This window comes from Neovison vison, chromosome 4 (assembly GCF_020171115.1).
Source record: "Neovison vison isolate M4711 chromosome 4, ASM_NN_V1, whole genome shotgun sequence".
In the NCBI taxonomy this organism is placed as follows: domain Eukaryota; kingdom Metazoa; phylum Chordata; class Mammalia; order Carnivora; family Mustelidae; genus Neogale; species Neogale vison.
The window spans coordinates 142,730,249-142,750,052 of NC_058094.1; the positions used below are offsets into that span (position 1 = coordinate 142,730,249).

General features: G+C 49.8%; 1 protein-coding gene across 2 annotated transcripts in view; it reads right to left on the reverse strand.

Moving 5' to 3' along the window:
- Positions 1 to 3,044: 3,044 nt before the first annotated feature.
- Positions 3,045 to 19,804, reverse strand: part of CDHR3 (cadherin related family member 3) — an 80,620-nt gene continuing 63,860 nt past the window's right edge. For both annotated transcript variants that reach the window (XM_044244519.1, XM_044244518.1), the window contains 10 exons: positions 19,458 to 19,560; positions 18,454 to 18,552; positions 16,821 to 17,047; positions 14,681 to 14,852; positions 12,662 to 12,912; positions 10,799 to 10,980; positions 8,709 to 8,722; positions 7,023 to 7,054; positions 5,247 to 5,295; positions 3,045 to 3,597 (listed from right to left, as the gene is read on the reverse strand). In XM_044244519.1, the coding sequence (XP_044100454.1) occupies positions 3,173 to 3,597; positions 5,247 to 5,295; positions 7,023 to 7,054; positions 8,709 to 8,722; positions 10,799 to 10,980; positions 12,662 to 12,912; positions 14,681 to 14,852; positions 16,821 to 17,047; positions 18,454 to 18,552; positions 19,458 to 19,560 (1,554 nt within the window). In that variant the 3' untranslated portion in view covers positions 3,045 to 3,172. The remainder of the gene's footprint in view (positions 3,598 to 5,246; positions 5,296 to 7,022; positions 7,055 to 8,708; positions 8,723 to 10,798; positions 10,981 to 12,661; positions 12,913 to 14,680; positions 14,853 to 16,820; positions 17,048 to 18,453; positions 18,553 to 19,457; positions 19,561 to 19,804) is intronic.

The following is a 19,804-nucleotide window of genomic DNA, read 5'->3' on the forward strand; positions in this document are numbered from 1 at the left end:
TTTGGAATTCTCTCTCTCCCTCTGCCCCTCCTTCGGCTCTCTCTCTCTCTCTCTCAAATAAATAAATAAATCTTAAACACACACACACACACACACACACACAATTAGCTCTCTCAAGGAACCAACAAATGAATAGGCCAGGATGGTACGGTGAGTAGAATCTTCGGGGAGGGCTTATCAGCAGGGTAAGGTCAACCGTAACAGAAGGAACAGAAGCTCCTCAAGGGCAGGGACTTGGAGGCAGCTGTGTCTACTCAGGAATCAACACCTGGCACACAGTAGATGCACACAGTAGATCCAGAAATACTTACTGAATGAATGGGAGTTATAAACACGCACATTAAGTTTGAAACGCGAAACGCCAAGTTTGAGTAGCTATTGTTTTCAGTAGTCACTCGATTCGTCGCCTTGACTGCCTCCACCATCACAAAGCACATTTCATTTAAAAAAAAAAAAAAAAGAACAAAAAGGCAAAGATAGAAGCATAGATGCGGAAGAGGGCTCTGAGGCGTGAAAGCGTCCATGTGCGGTTTCTGTTCCGGAGCCACACGTGCTCGAAACGCCTTGCTTCCCACGGAGCGCGAAGGAAAGCTTGAACTCCAGGATTCAGCACGTGGTTTCAGATCCCTCAGCGAGGACGGGTCCCCCTGTGGTCTCATCCCTGAACACCTCTGCCCCAGTTTCATGACTCAGAAGCAGGCGACCGGACGTCAGTTACAGAAGTCTGTATGTGTTTAAGGCCTTGAAAGGGAAATGTGAGAAAATTTTTCACAAGATCCGTAGCACTCCCTGGCTTGATTTTACTCAGATAACACCGCCTCCCGCCCCCAGGCCCCAAACCTGGTTAATGTTAGAAAACAAATGACCTCTGCCTTGGACCTCAGACTTCTGATTTCCCTCACCCAGGAGCCAAAAGTGCAAAGGAAAAAGCAGATTTTCTCTTAGCCAAAGAAAGCCTCTCCTGGTGCTGCTCTTAACCCCGTACCTCGGCTTCCTCCAGGCTCTCTTCTTGGGGCTTAGAGGGTAAGTGGCTCTTCCTACCCGACACCAGAGAAGACTCCGAGCCCTTTCAGCAGACCCCAGCCTTCAGGAAGTCCCTCCCTGTGCCTGACTTAAATCTCTCTTGGCCGAGAAGCCCAGCTCCCGCTTGCCCTGTCATCTCTGGAGAAGGGGGCAACAGCTGCTCACTACTCTCCTTTTAATCATCCTTAATGGGCTCGTAAACAGTTACGAGATCCCCCTTCAGCCTTCTCTGAGCCTCATTTTACTTGCATTGAGGCTGAGAGCTTCTGAGGAAGGCATTCTCTCAGAGCTCCCCAGACTTGTGGAGTCTTAAATGGGTAATCAGCCTCTTCACCCACTTTAACCTCCGCAAATGAACAGCTCTGCCTCCTTTTGCGAAATTTAAATCTATTCAGGGGAGTTCCCTGGCAACCAACCCTTATTAATAAATCACGCCTGCTCTAGGCCAGGACAGGGCATTTTTTAAAATGTTTCTCTCTCTTGAGAAGTCACACTGATGCGCAAGCACACAGTAGACACACAGCTGCTCCCTCGAGGTTCTGCATTGGCGGGATTGTGGGCCTGGGGAGGTCGCATCTGGCTCCCCAGCTGAGAAGGGGGTGTGTTGCTCGTAGACTCTCACCTGGGCCTTTCTTGTGGTTATTGGACTAGGAGCAGAGCAGCAGGCGGGGGGCAGCAGGACATAGAGTTATGGCAAGACCTGCTCAGCCTCCACTAGGCACATCCTGGAAAGTTCCACTTTCTGTTCCATCCTGCTATGGCTCATGCCCACTGGGGAAAGTCCCAGTTGTATGGTTGGTTTGAGCTTCCCATTGTGTCTCCACTTTGGGTCCTGTGGTTCCCTCCAATGGCAGGAGGTAGGGGAGGGACAGGGCAGGGAGGTGGGACCGTGAGCATTGCTTCAGCTTTGAGAAAGAGTGATTTCATTTCAAGAGAAGTTTTCACCGGGATGGCTAAGATGAAAAGGACCGACAACACCAAGTGTGGACAAGGAAGTACAGCCATCAGAACTCTCAGTCATTGCTGAGGGAAGCGTACATCAGAGCCACCCGCTTTGGGATTCTGGGCCAATTCCAGCAACAGCTCTGACAATTCCACTTCTAGGAATATACTCAGAAGGAACAGGGGTTTATGAGCTGTGAAAAATGTGCAAAAAAAAGTTCATAATGATGGGATTTATAAGAGTAAAATAGCAGAAGCAGCCACCCAAGTGCAGAATGGATAAATAAACCGAGGCATGGTCCTGCCGTGAAAGAGGACACACGGCGGAGAGAACTGAATGACTAATCTACAGTGTCATGTGGGTGATTCTCACAGACGTGATGCCCAGCAAAAGCAGCAGACATAGGAGGACCTCAGTGGCTCAGTGGGGTAAGCTTCGACTCTTGGTTTGGGCCCGGTCATGATCTCAGGGTTGTGGGATCGAGCCCTGAATCCGGCTCTGAGCTCAGTGGGTCATCTGCTTGAGATTCTCTGTCTCGCTCTGCTCCTCCCCTGACCAAGAGAAATAACTAAATCTTTAAAAAAAAAAAAAAAAAAGCTACACACAAAAGAGCATGTTCTGTGTGATTGCATTTATAGAAATTCAGAAAAGGCGAAAATTAATCTATGATGATAAAGATCGGAATAGCGGCTGCCTCAGAGGGGAGACTATTATGAGTGGAATGGCTTAGATCTGTGCACTTGACTGACTATAAGCCATACCTCCATAAAAAAAAGAATACAAGAAGGTGTCCATGTCCATTGTGTTTTCGTCTTCCCAGATGAATATCTCATTATTTATGCATCTGTTTTTCTTTCACTGCTCTGCTTCTTTTGAAACAGATTTGAGGTGACTTAGGAAGGTGTGTGGCTTTGGGTGTGTTCATCAGGGAAGCCATCAGAGCGGTGTTACACTAAGGGCAGGGGATCGTGGTGAAACCCACTGGGAGGGGAGCCCTCTGTGTTTTCATCAGGAAGTCCCCGAGTGCTTCCTACAGAGCTTCCCAGCAGTCAACACGAAGAAGAAACACGATTCCACATCCAAAAGTTAACAGTTTATCTGATCAGAGGACAGAGACCCAAAAGAAATTTCTCCCACGCTCTCTCAGAAAAGGGCAACTACATGTGTTTTAAACATCCCATTTGGGGCCCTGGTTGTCCGAGTCCTTCAGCCCATGTTTTCACCCCTGGTGCTCCCACCCCTGCCCACGTGGGAATTAGGGAGAGGCAGTCTCCCAGGGACACTCAACTCCCCTCCCCCATGCTGCAATGTGGGGCCTGCACCCAGATACCCCTTACTTTCCTGGGTGCAGTTTGGGGGAAGCCCTGACCGGGAGGGCTGGGTTTCTGCTCTTTGGGGTGCCGGGCTTGGCATCCTGGTTTCTGGAACTGGGTTGTCCTCAGCCGGGGCTTTGCTGCTCAGCCCATGTCGCTCACTGGTGCTCCTCAGTGGCCTGGCCCCTTCCCCAGCAACAACTCTATTGGGAGCAGCTCCCTGGGTGCCAGGCTCTTTCCATCTTGGCATTTGGGTTGAGGGATCTTTCCACTTTCTGGCTCCCGTGTTTGAGTTGAATTCATATACTGCCCCAGTAACTAGGAGAAAAAAATATATAACCACCACATAAACGAGGGCATTCAAATGCTGTCCTCCCCCACGTCCACCCCACTCCCTTCTAACCCCAGGGAAAGAGGAAAGGCACGAGGAGGGGCGAGTCGTGGAGAGAGGAAGCAGGCCCGTGAATGGCATGATCTTCACCAGCCTGCCCTTTCTATGAGCTTTAGGACTCTGACCACATGGATAGCAAATATCACACCTCCCTGGGTAGATGGGCTTAGGACAGGCTCCTGGTTGCAGGGTTAGAAAGCCACATAAATCTTGAATTCTACATCCACATTGGATAAATTCAGTTCAGTTTCTAATGGTGTTCCCCATTATGTTCTGATTTTTTTTTTAAAAGATTTTATTTATTTATTTATTTTGGGTAGAGAGAGAGAGAGAGAGCAAGAGAGCCTGAGCTGGGGTGAGGGGGGCACAGAGGGAGAAGCAGGCTCCCCGGTAAGCAGGGAGCCAGAAGCAGGGCTCAATCCCAGGACCCCAGGATCATGACCTGAGCCGAAGGCAGATGCTTCACCGTCGGAGTCACCCAGGCACCCCTGATGGGTTTAAAAGTCCCGTGAATCCCAGGTATAAGAAGGAAGTCCCCGGGGTAAGGAGAACGGGACTCTGATTTTGATGTCTGTTGGGTTAGCGGGCATCTGGAGGCACAGCCACGGAGATGGTGCAGAGAAGCCATCTTGGCGGAGTCAGAGCGGCAGACACTAATTGGTGTGCCTGTTCGCATAGTGCACTTGGCGCCTCTCTTTCTTGCCCCCTTCTCTCAAGCACACACGTGTAGATAACAGCCATGGGCTCCCGGGCTTTGGCCCCAGGAGACGGAGTCTCAGGCTACCCTCTGCTCTTGTCATTTCCGTGCGGCATGAGTGGCCTCTCGGCAGAGGATCCCACCAGCACTTATGCTAATGTGGGCACATTATGGTAACAAGTACCTAATAATAGAGGGAAATTTAATTCCAGCAGCAGCAGCAGCAGCCTCTCCTGGAGAGGAGCCATCCTTCCGAGAAGGACCGAGCGGCTTGTGTGTGAGGATGGCAACGTGCCAACACCCTTGCCTCCCGAGTTTGGTTTCCTTCCCTTTATTCACATCTATAATTGAGCCTTTGTGAGTGGAGGGATGTGTGTAAAGGAGCTAAATTTGGAGCTGATTTCATGGGGGTGAGGGGAGCGCTAGGGGCCAGCTTTACCTTATGTTCATCTTGCCGACCGAGAAGAAATTCTTGGCCCTGATCTAGGGGGAGAGGGAGCCAAGCGTGCCATTGCTCCATCTCTCTCGCCACCCATGGGACGGGATTAGGAGCATTCAGAAAGGACTGGGGGAGGAGGTCGCACCAAAGGGCAGGCAGAAGGCACCAGTCCCCTGAGCTGGTTTGCCATTTAGGAAGGGAGGACAGCCGGGGCGGGGGGCTTTCCGTGGAAATCCACGGAAGACCTCACCCGTGGTTGGGCATCTGCCAGCTCCGAGGCCATCTCCCCCTGGGGTGACAACCAGACGGGTCAGGCAACTTCATCAAAAGGGGGGACAAACGGAGTCAAGGGCAGGACCTTGGATAGGGTCCCTCCATGACTTTACCCACCGGCATTATAGAAAACACCTTTTGGATGGACAGCTTTGCCACTTCATTACCTGGGTCGATGGCTTCTCCATCAAAGACAGAGTTCATCTGGATTGTTTCCTAAGGAGGAGAAAGAGACAGCTTGAAGCCCAACTCTACACACACCCCGCCAGGCCAGGCCGCTCATCATCACAGCTGGCTGCTTTCTGTACCCAGGGCCTTCTTGACCCTTGTCTACTCGCTAGGCACGTGCTCGATGCTGGGGACCCAACAGTGAACATGACAGGCGTGGGGGCTGTGTGCACAAAGCTTGCAATCAGGGGGAGCGCCTGCCAACAGGTGCACAGCATAGGGTAATAAAGTGGACCGTAGGACTCTGCCGTGCTGGGGAGGGGGGCGCAGGAGGGCATCTAATCCAACTTGGGAGGCAGGAAAGCATCCCAAGTAAATACTATCTAAGCTGCACAGAAAGAAGAGCAGAAATGCCACACAACCTTGGCCGAGACCCCTTTTGCCTCAGTGGGATCTGTCAGACAAGCAGCCAAGGCAGGCAGAATGGAAAACTCACGTGCTCCCACCTGTGGGCTCTGACTGTGTCCCCTTGCCTAGGCCAACACAGTGTTGCATCTGGGCCGGGCCTGCCTTCCCTACGCCCTGGGCTCCAGCTCCTTGCCTTCCCCCTTTCTCTGTGCCACCCTCCTGGGACTCGACCTCTGTACCCATGGAAACATTCCCTTCCCTCACAATGTACCCTCCGGAGCTGCCCCTCTCTAGCATGCTAATGAGGACGGTATTTGGCGTCTAGGGGGCCTTTCCACACCAGTTCTCATCCCACCAGCCATCATCTATGTACTGGTCCACAGCTCCCCAACTCCAATGACAGAGGAAATGGAGACCATATGGGTTTTATTCATGCAAAGAGTTCAACACTTTTTATGGCCATGGAGATTTACTTATTTAATTGATTAATTTAATAGTACATATTTCTAAGGTGCTCTCTGAGTGGCATCACCAAGGGACTTAAGAGATCCCCTTTCTCCCGAGTGTAGACAGGCTCATCTGGATACGCACTTAGGTGCCGGACCTGAAGCAGAAATGCTGAAGCACAGAATAGCATTCATCACTGTGCATCTCATTCCCCCCATTTATGGGTCTCGGATCATAACAGAATCCAATTATCAGGGGGTGAGGGAGACTGGGAGGGTCACCTTCAAGTTCTGTCACTTCCCAGTGGGCAGATCAGGTTCAGTAAAGGAAGGCAAGGAAGTTAGCGTTGGGGGGTGCGGAGGAGACTCTCCAGCTATATTGTAAACCTTGGCATTTGTGTGAGTTTCAGCAGCTTGCAAGGTAGTTCCTCACCTGCGACCCCAGGGCAGGTGTTCTCACGCCCATATGACAGGCCGAGGGAGACTGCAAGGTCATAGGGCCAAGCCAGCCGAGCGGACCTGTGGCCCAAGCACCGCCCCATCTCCCTCGCTTTTCCACGAGGTTGTGGAACAGCAAAGAAAAAAAATCAATCCCACCGAAGGTTGAGGCTCCCGTTCTGGTCTTTAAGCTCTTCTCCCCCCAACTCACGCTCCCGGGGAGCTGGTGTAGATAATAAACACCACTATTCAATATTTATGAAATCCACTTCTTCTGCAAATATATCAGCAGACATGTTCAGTGGAGGGAACAAATTCTATCAGGGGCCCGTCACACAGCAATCTGTTCCAGTGGCCAAATGTAGGCGTCTTCCTGAATGATAAACACGCCCGTGAGGCTGGGGCGGGCTCTGCCCGAGAGGGGACGGGAGCGGCCCACCACATGTTACCCAAGCCAGGGGCCCCGCAGCCACCCATACTTACCACCAAAACCTCGGGCCTCGTATCCTTCATTTCTGCAGGGAGTAGAACAGATAGAAGTGAAGCTCCTTGGACACTAAATTGACCTTAAAATTCTACCTCTACAATGGGATTTTTCTTCAACAGGCTTTGAACCTAGTATTGCAGACCCAACAAGGAATTCTCTGTCTGTAGAAATGTGTTGTTGTTGTTGTTGTTTAAGATTCTATTTATTTATTTGACACACAGAAAGAGAGAAATCACAGAGCAGCAGGCAGAGAAAGAGGGGAAAGTAAGCTCCCCGCCAAGCAGAGAGCTGGATGTGGGGTCAATCCCAGGACCCTGAGATCATGACCTGAGCCAAAGGCAGAGGCTTAACACACTGAGCCACCCAGGTGTCCTGTCTGTAGAAATGTTTATTGACAGTTTTCTACTTTCTCAGAAAAATACAAACACACACATGCACACTCATATAATAATTACAGAATTTGGGGGGGGAATGTTACTCTTTTCCCAATTTACTCCTATTACTGGACCTGGGTAATAAGCTTTTCACAGAAAGAAAAGAACGAAAGATCCAGTTGATACGTTTGTTCATATTGTGAGGATTCTTTGCCTCTGTTCCCCGAGCCCTTTTTAGAAAGTAACTAGGGTGGGCGACAGTCTGCGAAGACCTCATTAAAATCTTTTCATTTGATGTGATCAATACCATTATAGTCAAATTTCTAACCCCACTGAGTGCTTTGTGCACATCAGCCAGGCATGCCTATGGATTGAGTGATAAACACAATCTTTTTGGGGATGCCTGGGTGGCTCAGTCGCTTAAACAACTGCCTTTAGCTCAGGTCGTGATCCTGGAGTCCCAGGATCGGGTCCCACACCAGGCTTCCTGCTCAGTGGGGAGTCTGCTTTGTCTTCTGACCCTAGTCCTCTAGTGCGTGCTCTCTCATTCTCTCTCAAATAAGTAAATACAATCTTAAAAAAAAAAAGCTTTTTTTTTTTTTTTTTAAAACACACTTCCCAATTCTCTGTTCTGTCTCTCTCCATAGCCTGGGTTCCCCTCAAGGCAGCAACTTTCAGGGCTGGTCTGTCATCCCCCTAGACTTGGTGACTTGGTGTCCTTATTCAGGTGGGAACTTGCTCAACTCACCAGCGGCCCAGCTCTCCCCGCCCATCTAGCTGTACCCCGCCCCCCTTTCCCACTCGCCTGACCCAAATAACTTGTGAAAATGATCAAATCTGCTACAATCTGGGAATAAAGTGTTATTTGTTCTTGCAAAAGAGGCATCTGTCCAATACAGAGCATTCGCTGTCCTCCGGCGCCGTCCCACCCCTCCATGTGCAACAGCCAGTAGATACTGTCTGTGTCTCACTCATGCAGAATTCTTCGCTCCTGTCCCGCTTGGCAGGGAACAGACCTCATGTGCCTCCGTTCCGCTGGAAGAAGGCAATCCTGGGTAGGGACCAGGCAGGACTCAGAGGAGAGATCTGAGTGCGCAAATGGCACCGTGCGCCCTGCCCTGCCCTTTCTCTGGCTACATCTGACCTCTGTGTCATTTCAGCCGCAGAAGACATGATTGAAAACGCACTGAGACAGAACTACACCCCGATTCTCTGCTTAGTTGGAATCCTTCTGATTAGTACAAGAGAACAGGCAAAAACCCAACAACAACAGCAGCCACAGTCAAAGGGAATCGGCGTGGTCCTTACCTCCTTTCTTCACCCTATGGGGAAAAACGAGAGATGGATAAGAATGAGCCTGAGAGTATTCTGCTCTTGTTCGCATGTAATAACTTGGGGCCTTTGGGCAACTGTGTTCCTTGGGATTCAGGGACTGATTAAAAGAGGGGCCAGGCCTGGGGACTAAAGTGAAGGCTGGGTTCCCACCCCTGCTCCAAACAGAGCAGTTCCATCACTGTTGGTGTGGGAACTAAAGAGGTTCTGGGAGTTGGCTAAGTTTGAAAACTACTGCCTTATCGAACTTGAGGGAAAGTATTTCCTCTGACAGCACAGGTGAGGAGGGCATGACCAGCGTGCCCAGCAATTCTTCCTGCCTCCTTTTCCTCCCCAGTAGCCAGCTTGAGCAGAAGGCTTGGCCCACAGCGGAACCTTCCAAGCTGGCATAAACCCTGTTTTCCTATAACAGGAAGACCTGGGCTAGGATGCTAAACCCCTTTTGGGATAACCCTGGGTTCCATAATTTTGCAACTCTCTTATCTTCTTTGCTGTTGGACAAACGTTGGCTGCCATATAGTTCACCTAATTTCCAGAGAGGCCAGGCCTGAGTCTGTATTACTAGCCAGTTTTTCTTCTTTAAGTCAACCATGCCGGAAACAATTAATATTTAGGATGTAAATTAAGGCAACCAGGGTCAAGGTACACATAACCACAAATTACGTGAGAGTTATGGTGTCTAGTGGATGACTTCCTTTAAGGACTTCTGTCCAAACCTCATTATGGAGCACCAACCATCCTTACAAGCTTGTGTGTCACTCTTTTGGAGCCAATTTTTTCTTCCAAATCAATTTGTGAGTAGAGCCCAAACAAAAATGTCTCTTTTAATTTCAGCAGATGCTCACGGATTTCTTACCTTGAAGTCAAGGTTGCCAATAGCAACGAACTTCCCCAATAAATATGGCAAAATGCAATGCACATCTTTATGCTAATGCCTTATACTTTGGAACAGGCTTTTCGTCCATAGATTTTAAATTATTCGACAGTACTCAGTAATCGGCAAAATAACCTTAAAAGGTAGAGGAAGTCCCATCTCTCTCTCTCGTTGTGCCAAAACTTGGGTTCCAACTGCCCGAGATACCTGAGCATAGAGCTAAACTTGGACTCTAGAATCCTGAGCTCACTGGGACTCAGCCACGAAAAATAATGCAACAAGACCCAACAAACACTATATTAAGCATTTACTCAACATTGGGAACAGTGATAAGTGTTTCCTTTGCCTTTGCTCATTTGATTGTTTACTTTTCAAATAAGGAACTGAGATTCACAGAGGTCGCCACTGATCCGAGGCCATATAGAAAATGGTGAGCCCAGATCCAAACTGGTCCTTGTCCCTCTCCAAAGCCCAGGCTCAGAACCATCATGCTGTCATGGTGGGACCTTCTGAGACTCAAGAAACTGGGTCTTGGGGAAGCCTGGAACAAAGACGTGCTCTCTCTCCATTTCACTCTGGTGGCTCACTTCAGCCAGGAAAAGGCACTCCATGGAGTACCTGGTAAGAGGCATGTGAGTGAGCAGGAGGAAACAAGAGGGAGGGGAAACGGCCGCTTCTTCCAGCCCTGGAGAGTGAGAGATTGGGGTCACATGCAAATGAACAATGATGATTTAGTCACGCAAAAGCCCAATGAGTCACTGGAGCCAAAAGCTTAAATCCCTTATCAGTTTTCTGTGCTTCCTCTAATTCCCTCCCATCCTTTAGATATTCTGCAAATACCAGCATAGCATATCCTATCACTGCTCACAACCAGCCTTTTTTTTCCCCCTGAAGCTTTTATCCAGGGCAAGACCACTGGAGGGTGAAGCCCCGGTTTCATTGGGAATGTATCAAGGACAGAGCCGGTGGCAGGGAAAACCAAAGGAGCCATTTCCTGGCCCAGCAGGTGATGAAGAGGGAACCAGGACTGAAGGGAGCTGGAGTTCCTTCCCCCCACCCACTCCTTCCTTCACTCTAGGCTCCCTCCCTACCCTGGAGAGAAATCCCAATTCCTTCCATTCCTCTCCTGACATCGCTGAAAACGGTGTCCTAAAGGAAGTGGTGCAAAGGTCCCAGCCCACCGACAACTTACGGAAGTTTCCTGTGCTTCCTAGTCTTGCGGAGACAGTGTCTGTGGATGGCTTTGGCCAACAGGACGAACAGGGACCCCAGGAGTCCCAAAAGCAATATGGAGCCCAAAGTGATGACAAAAGGCACGTACCACGCTGATGGAGAATAGACGTTTTTTCTCAGGACCTGGTAGATGACCCTGGGCTTGAATGACAGAGGGGGGTGGAGCGTGCACGGAGAGTGGTTTTAGAGCCATCTCTGACATCAGCCCTCTCTCACGTCAAGTGTCTGGGGCATCTGTGTGCTCCCAGTTCTTGCTGCTTCAACCCGTCCCCTTATTTATAGTCTTTCCAAGCACCCAGGAGATCAAAACCCAGAAAATTTAGGGAACTGAAAAGCAACTCCAGGCCTATTTTTACTCTCTTTCTTCCCCTTCCCAAACGCTAAAAATCCCATTGGCTTTTTTCCCTGCCAAATCATGGCATAACCCTGGGACGAATATAGCCATTGTCTCTCACTGGGAAGGCATGCGCCACAAAAGTTGTTCTCTTTAACACTTTGTAGGCTTTGCCGTGTTCCCTGGCTGCAAGCTGCACTGACAGATAACACGGGGCTAATGGCACAGGGAAGCCTCTAGCCTGCTTTCTAGAGAGGGAGACAGGACCCAAACAAGGTATGGAGATCCGTGGGCTGGAGAGATGTCACCGTTGGGTCGTGCAAGCCCCAGAAGGGTGGCAGCTCCTTATGCACGAGAGATGAACGTGGACCAGCTCATGGTAGGACTCTGACAAGCAGAAATTGACCACTGGTCACGGGTAGCTAGGTTCTGACGACTTCTCCTCTAGCACACTGCATGTGTGGGGCTGCCTGCTAAGGACTCATCTTTTCTAGGAACAGGAGTTAGAGTCCCTCCAAGGACAGGGAGGAGATAATCCTATTGTCAGACTCCAAGCCTCTCCCTTCCTTCATCACACTGCTTTTATTAGGGCACCTGCTTGTTTGTTTCCTACTATCTACTATGATCTGCAGTGAATGAATGAATTAGGATACCTGTCTGTCATCTGTCTCCCTCTCTAGATCACAGCTCTCAAACTGTAGAGCATTTTGGGATCCCCTTGGAGCCTTACTAAAGTCCCAGACTGCTAGGCCCCCACTCCCGGAACTTCTGATCCAGTGGTTCTGGGGACATGGCTGAGGACTCCAGGTTCCAGTATCTTTCCCTAGAGGTCATGGTGATCATCGCAAGGGCAGTATTCTGGGGGTGGGCCTAAGAATTTGCATTCCTAACAGGTTTCCAAGTGATGCTGTTGCTGATGGTCTAGGCACCACTGGTCTATTGGGAGCTCGTGACAGCCGAGATCATTTTTGGCTGTTCACCAAAGAGCTTGGTGTATTATAGGTGTTGAATTGATATTTGTAGATTGAACCAGTGAATTTTTTTGGCGTGGGGGTGGGCAGTAGGGTACAGATCGGTGCATAGGGACTCTTCAAAAGAAGTGGAGAAGAGCATACAAGCAGCTGTGTTTATGGACGTTGACTCACGGTGGCTCTTAAGAGCAAGCCCCAAAGCGACTGAGACAGTAGCTGCTGGCCACATGTCCATGAAAACTGACTCCTGTGCCAGCCATACACGGTCAATACCTGATCTGTCGCAAGTCGGTGTGGAAGTGCACATTCTTCTTTAACAACACCGGGAATGCTAATGGTTCTACGAATCCAAGGTCTCACTCCCAACTTTGTCTACCACCCAGCGACTGCTCCAGTCCAGCCCATGGTTGGCGCTCCTTGCAACCTCCTAGCACCTCACCTCTTTTCAGCCCATCCTATCTCTCTCCTGGGTCAAGGGGCTCCATCCCTGTGCATCGCAAGGACCCAGAGCCCTTACCCTGGGGGTTGCGGTGACAGCTGTGGTGGGGTGAGGAATGACGCTAATACTCAGCGTCACCGTCCCTGTTTCAACGCGAGCCTGAGCTTTCTTCCTGCCGGACAGCAAGTTGTCGTCGGTTACATAGACAAGGAGTTTGTAGTCCCAGATCTTGTCAAGCCCACTGGCATAGTCAAAGCGTGTCGCAAGGAGCAGGCTTGTAATGTTGGACCCGGCGTTGGGAGAGAAGGCGAAATGACTGTTGATGTTGCCTAAAGGCGGTGTGAATCAAGGATTTGGGGAAAAGAAAGAAAAAAGAGTGAGAAAAGGGTTTAGATGAAAACCGCATTCCATCGTTTGCTCAAACATCCACGCCTCAGTCGTCGGCCGTGTTTCTGACACACCAGAACTAGGTCAGTGATGGGACGGGGGCCATAATGACACCAGAGATCTCATGGGAACAGAAGAGCTCCTGTGCGGCGTCTGGGTGGCTCAGTCGGGTAAGCATCTGTCTTCAGCTCAGGTCATAATCCTGGGGTCCTGGGATGGAGCCCCTCGTCGGACTCTCTGCTTCTCCCTCCCCCTCTGCCTCTCTCCCTGCTCATGCTTGCTCTCTCTCTCTGTCTCTCACATGCTCTCTCTCAAATAAATAAAATCTTAAAGCAAAAACAAAAGCAAAAAAAAAAAAAAACCACCAAAAACTCTTGCTCACAGTGAGGCTGCAGCAAGAATGAGGTAGAAAAGAAGAGCAGCATGCAGGTCCCAGGAGGATGGCTGCCATCTTTCTGGGCATCAGGTGGAGATGTAATAGTCCTGGGGCAGCCTCTCTAGCCAATCCTCATTGCCAGCGTTTGTTTGCTAATAGTGAGTAACTCACACTCAGACCCTCGGGGTGGGGAGCGGCAGGGAGAAGATAGAGGAGGCTGCGTCTCCAGCCTTGGGTCAAATTCACTCCATTGTCTTGAGTGGAACCTAGCTGGCCACCTTGGTGGCCACAGCGGTGGTACCTCCTGGCTCACAGAGGGTCATGGTCCCAGGTCCTCCTGCATCCACCCTGGACCCACTTTCCCCACAGTGCGGCTGGGGCTCAAGCCTCCCAGCTCAGAGCGCCCCTGGGGCAGAAAGGTTCCCACCCAAGCAGCCCCTGCTCAGTCCTCTGGTGGCTCCAGACTCATTACCAAAGGCAAACCCGTAAATGGAGCAGGAGGTGATGTAATTTTTACTCCTTTAGCGGCGAGGAGTTCCATAAAGGCCCGAGGGTTCTCTGTACAGATTATTTCCATCTTCAGCGACTGCCGTCGGAGGCAGTCTCTGCCCCTGGGTTTTGCGACACAGCCTGCTCACAAGGTTCCCTACCCTCGGAGTTACTGCTCTGCTGGGGCAGCCGGGATAGATTTGTACTCTTTTCCATGGAATTGCTCTGCTTATTTGGGTTTCAATCTCTGGCCCTAGCCCTTCATTAGATGAGCTATTTTGTTCCCATTTCCATCGAGGGGTGCTCTTTTTTTTTTTTTTCTCCCCACGGTGGTATATTTTTAAAGAGAGAAAGTGAATGGAGCAAGAGAGAATTCCTGAGGACACGTTTCAGAATGCATTTAATCTATTTAATCTATTATTACCCAGAGAGAGGACTGGGATTCCCTGCCCCCACGGCAGGCTGGCAGAAAAAGAGGTGGTGGAGGAGGGGGACCCCCCAAATTTAAACTATACTAATACGGTTCATGCACCATGGTGGGTGGGAATTGTGAAGGGTGGGGGGTGCCATCCGTGGGGTTCACTCTTCCTGGGGCGTTTGCACAACCACAGACGGGAGTCTGGGAAGACTTAGGTGAGATGGGGAAGCAGGAGGACTTGGAGGTCCGGGACCATTATGTCCCTCAACCTTGCTTCCCTCATTCAAAATACTGCCCCCCCCCAAACACACACACACACACACACACACACACACACAGCGCTCCATTCAGTGTGTGAGCACACAGCCCCTTCTCCCTAAACAGCTGCTGAGGCCTCTAACACCAAGAGCCCCTGGAAACTGTGTACCTGGGCCCATGGAGTAACGAAACGACCGGGGGCTGGAGTCCAGGTCGGTACACGTCAGCTTGAAATTCTGAATGTTTGTGCCCACTTTCAGATCCACTGGGATGGCCAAGAAATAAGAGTCTGGCATACAAACTGGCTTTTCATCATTTTCTTCAAGGATGTTCACAGTTACCTAGAACAGCAAGAAGGCAGCCATGATTACCAGCCAACGCTCACGGAGAACTTAGGGTACTTGTGGTGCCCTCCCCTGGCTCTCACGGAGCCTCCCCCGAGCTGGACGATGTGGTTATTCCCATTCTCCGGATGTGGAAGCTGAGGCTTAGGGAGATTAGGTAGTGGACCTCAGGGCGTCCCATTTGGTGAGGGGCACAGTTCAAGGAATTTGATCTCGGGTCAGTCCTATTCCAAGTCCTGGGCTATTAACCTCTGTTCTGTGAGTGTGTGTGCTCTCCTGTACATAATAAATACGCACACTCACTTACCACCCCAACCCACGGGCATCTAAGAAACATGGGCTCATCCCCCCAGGATGCAGAGCTGTTTTTCCAGTAATGATGATGAATTCGCAGTGACCACCTGTCGTCCCTTGCCCATTGCCCTTTCGAACTGGAAGTTCTGTCTTTAACTTCGGCATATAGAACACTGGTTCTCCTGCTTTCGCAGGCTTGCTCCAGACCAGGTGAACTGGACTCCCAGGAGGGTAGGGCCCAGGCACGTTTGTAAATGTTCTCCAGCTGATTCTAATATGCAGCCAGGGTTGAGAAGCGCCGGGATAGAAGGAGTCGACCCAGCTAAGCCGGGATCTCATCTGTGACCTGGGCTATGAGCACGACACAACGCCGGTGGCCTAACCTGCCACGAACAGGAGTGAGCCCCTTCTGTTTCCTTGTCGTCTTTTATGCCTGGTGAATTGGAATATGGACTGGGACGCCTGCCAGCACGGAATACTAGAACGTCAGCCCTGAAAGGGACTTATGTGATCATCACCCTTTTTAAAGGCTTATGAATTTTGAGTCGTATTCATTCTACCTTTGAAATTTGGGGATTTCAGCTATTTCTGAGCCCGGGAATAAATTGAAATGTTCACTCCAGTTAGCTCCCAAAGTGGACTCCATTCATTTTTTCAAAAACCCAGCCGAACAAACATGACAATTATCTGCGACTTAGCACGCCGTTTGCTCAGCAACGCCGGGCCTCGCACATCATTAAAAAAACATGTCCCATTAATTCAAAGCCAGTCATCAGAGGAACTGGACTGTTCAGGTGATGGGTTATCAGGTGACTCTCCATTTAAGAGAGAGAGAAAGTGGGACACAAAGATAAGCCTTGCTCAGACCCCCTTGGAAAATTGGGATCAAAGTTGAGAAATGAACTCCATCTCCTGACGAACAGTTGTTCTCTGGATCACACGCGGCTGCCTGCTGCTAGCCAAGAGTTCATTTTGCCTCATGTTCCTTCACTTTACTAATGGGAAAGACCAAGAAACAGTTTTGTCCTTGCAACCATCATATTACCTCCAGGTAATTTTAACCATGGACAGCACAGACTATTAAGCCCTTGTTACTCAAAGAGTGGCCCTGGACCAGCTGCATCCGTGGAAGTGTGGAAATGTGTTAGAAATGCAGATTCCGAGGCCCACTGAGACAGGCTGACTCAGCATCTACATTTAAGCAGATACGCAACACCACGGTTGAGAAGCAGCCCCTCCCTGGGTCAAGCCACATCCTGTGAAGGTCTACTCCATCTGATGTGAAGTGGGGAGGGGTGGGAACACGGCAGAACTATTAACAATAGAACCACACCACCCTTCTGGAAGCATGCATCTCACCACCAGCCCACTGCCAGAGCGAAGAGAGATCTAAAGGGTAATGGGAGGAAGCCGGCCTCGCAGTGGTCGGCCATCAATCTTGGCATGCCTCCCAGCCACCCACAAACTTGGACCTATGGATGCACTCTTTATTTCCTAGCCCTGCTAGTTGTGTCCAAGTGTGGCGTCCTGAACACCATGAGTCACTCCTCCTTACATCTGTGGGATGTGCCTGTCAAAATTCTTTATCACTACAGCTGCACGTGGAAGGTGCCAGAAGAATCCTAAGTCAACGGATCGGGCTGGTGTGAACACACCCATGGCCCCACTCACAGTGACTGAGTTGCTGTCCTCGCCGTTGGTGGCCTGGATTCTGAGAATATAGCTGGGGGTTGTTTCGTAGTCTGCTCTCGTCACCAGCTGGAGTTCTCCCGTCTGGGGGTCGATCCAAAATATGTTTGGGTACTGGAGGCCGGCTCCTCCCATGGAGATGGAATACACGACCCTGCTCTGGGGGAAGTCTTGATCGGTGGCGCGCACTAGTCCAACCCGGGTTCGAGCTGGAAGAATAAAGAACCTGAGATTGGTCCCACTTGGGCGAGGGGGAGGGGAAACGACAGGAACCCACACTCCCACTGACACGGGCAGACAGAATTTTGGAGGTCTCTCTCCTGTTCAAATTCTGTTTATGTCTTCAATTCTATTAAAATCAAATTATGCTAATGAATACACACCAGGTATTGGCCCTATGAGCCAAGCCTTTCTACAGGCTCCAAGCAAGCCAGTTATCACGTGATCATAAGCAACACCGCAGAGGACATCTCACACCTGCTCTGGTCGCAGCAGTGCCGTCTAATGCAGCGCTGTCTCTTTCAAATGATCGGTAGTGAGTGTGAATTACTCTCACGAACAAGATGATAAAGAAAGTTTTTAAAAGGGTGTGGCAGCAATGACTATAGACTTTTAGAGGCTGTTCCATTTTGCTTATTTGACAATGTCTGTTGGTGGGGCTGCTGGAGTTCTGGCTGGCCCCTTCTAGATCTTTCTCACAGATCTTTCTCGTACATTGCACTCCTCAAGGGCAGAAACCTCTTATTTAACTGTATAGCCCCAGGGCTAAGTGCTGGACCCCAAATCGCGATATGATCTGTGAAGCATGAGAAGCCAATGACTACTGCATCTGGTAGCCACTGGATAAGGTATAAGGAATTAAAAGCATTCTCATCAGAGACTTTTTGCACTTTGTTTAAAACTTAACCAGGAAATGGAGACCATCCTCAAGACAAGTAATAATATGGAGAAGAGATCACTGTCGAGGGAGTGTTTGGGTTGGTTGGCTGAGCAGAGAAGAAGAGGAAGTATCCAAGTATCCATGGGTAAAGGATCAAAAGTAGGGCTGAAGTGGGATTATCCTGGAGGTAACGGTCTCCCTTTGAAGTCAGGGGAGATGGGAACTCACAGAAGCTGGAAGAGAGGAAGGACCTTCAGAAACCGAGATGTCGACAGAGGGCACAAAAGAGGCCTCCAGGGATTCCCGTTATGGGCGAGAATCTTTACGTTGTTTTAAATGAAGGAAATCTACAAATGGGAAATCTGTTCTCTATTTTTACATTTCAGTTCTCTGCTCGAGCAGGATAAAAATCACAGTGGAGACCGAGGGAGAACTTAGACCACATAAAGGGAAGATGAGAGGAATCAGGCACGCAGACAAGGAAGCAATCAGGGATTCGGAGAAACACGGCTTAAACAATAGTTTTCAAAATCTAGGTTTCATCTGAAGAGCTCCTCAGCGGTTAGGACAATTTAAAAAGAAACAAGAGATGGAATAAACAAGAATGAGCTGTGAGTTGCCGTGGGCAAGCACTCTCAGGGCCCCTGAGCTGAAGGCAGTTTCCGCTCCGGGGAAGGCGTGTGTGGATGACGGCCCGTGGACAGCGCTGCCCTCGGTGTCCTGTCGCCTCCTTACCTGGCCTTAATTCTGACACCTCAAATACGTAGGATGGCCTGTCAAAGGCGAGAGGAAACTCGTCTTCGGGCTTTGTGAAGATATAAATGTAGATGTTGTCTGAAAGCAGACACAGGAAAAAAATTAAATTGCAACACCCATTTATTTATTCACCATTTTGAAAGAACCTTCTGTGTCCCAGGCTCTGGGCAAAACGGAGGGGATACAAGGCGAAGAAGACCCACGGGTCCTGCCTTCACGATGCTCGGAGTAGTTAGCACCTTTGGCTGAACATGGGTGCAGGTCACCGCGGACACCGGAGGAAGGGCAAGAAGCTGGCTCATAGGGATGTTTAGGGTTACACACGTGGGCCAGTGTGAAGCCGGGGTACGGGGGCGCGGGGTGGTTCTGGGCATGCGCAAGGATACCGAGGTCGAGAACTGCAGGACTGTCTCGGGGAAATTGCGGTTTGGGAAAAGGGGAGCTCAGAAATGGGCAACCAGAGCTGAAGCCAGAGAGTTAGGCAGGGGCCAGAGATGAGAGCACTTGTGTGCCAAGCCAGAGTTTGGACTTGAACTTGATAGCTGCGGGGAGACACTCGGAGGGCTTCCAGAGAAGAAGTAATATAATGCTATTTGCATTTCCCGAAAATCACTGTCAGAACGTGGAGGGTGCCCTGGAAAGGGGCAAGACAAAAGCCGGATGGAAAGATCCTTAAAAGGCTCTTAGTGTTGTAATTGAGCCAAGAAAGGAAGGTTCTGCGTTCGAGCACTATTAGGGGAGGGGGCCGGGGCAGGAGGGGCAGCAGATCCTTGCGATTTTAGGTGACACCGAAGAAAGGACCCAGAGACAGATCAAAAGTGTCTGGCAAAGGACAGGAGAAGGTGGGACCGATTCCCAAGTGTTTGGGTTTTTGAAGTCTGCTTTTGAACACAAATGCCTAGCCCAATACTGAGTGCTGCCTGACACAGTTTAGCTGTTCCTACTCAAAGATGCTTCATGAAATAAATCAAAACGATACTTGCTTTTATAGTAAGGAAGGGCAATGTCCTGCACCTGGATTATCATGGTGTACTTATTGCCAGCTGCTAGATTACTTGAATTTTCATAATCTAGGTCACCAATCAACTAGAGTAAAACAGAGATATCATATTACACAGAATAAACAATCCTTTCAATTAACTGACAGAGACACTTACATGGATGGACTGTTAGTGGATATGTAAATTGCAAAACCTTTCCTATGACACATTTTGCATGTAAGAGGAGTTTTAACAAGTTACATCCATACCTTTCCCCACTGTTAGAGAATTTATTCAAAAGAATTTACCAGGAGAAAGAATCTACGTTTAAAGATGTTCATCAGGCACTA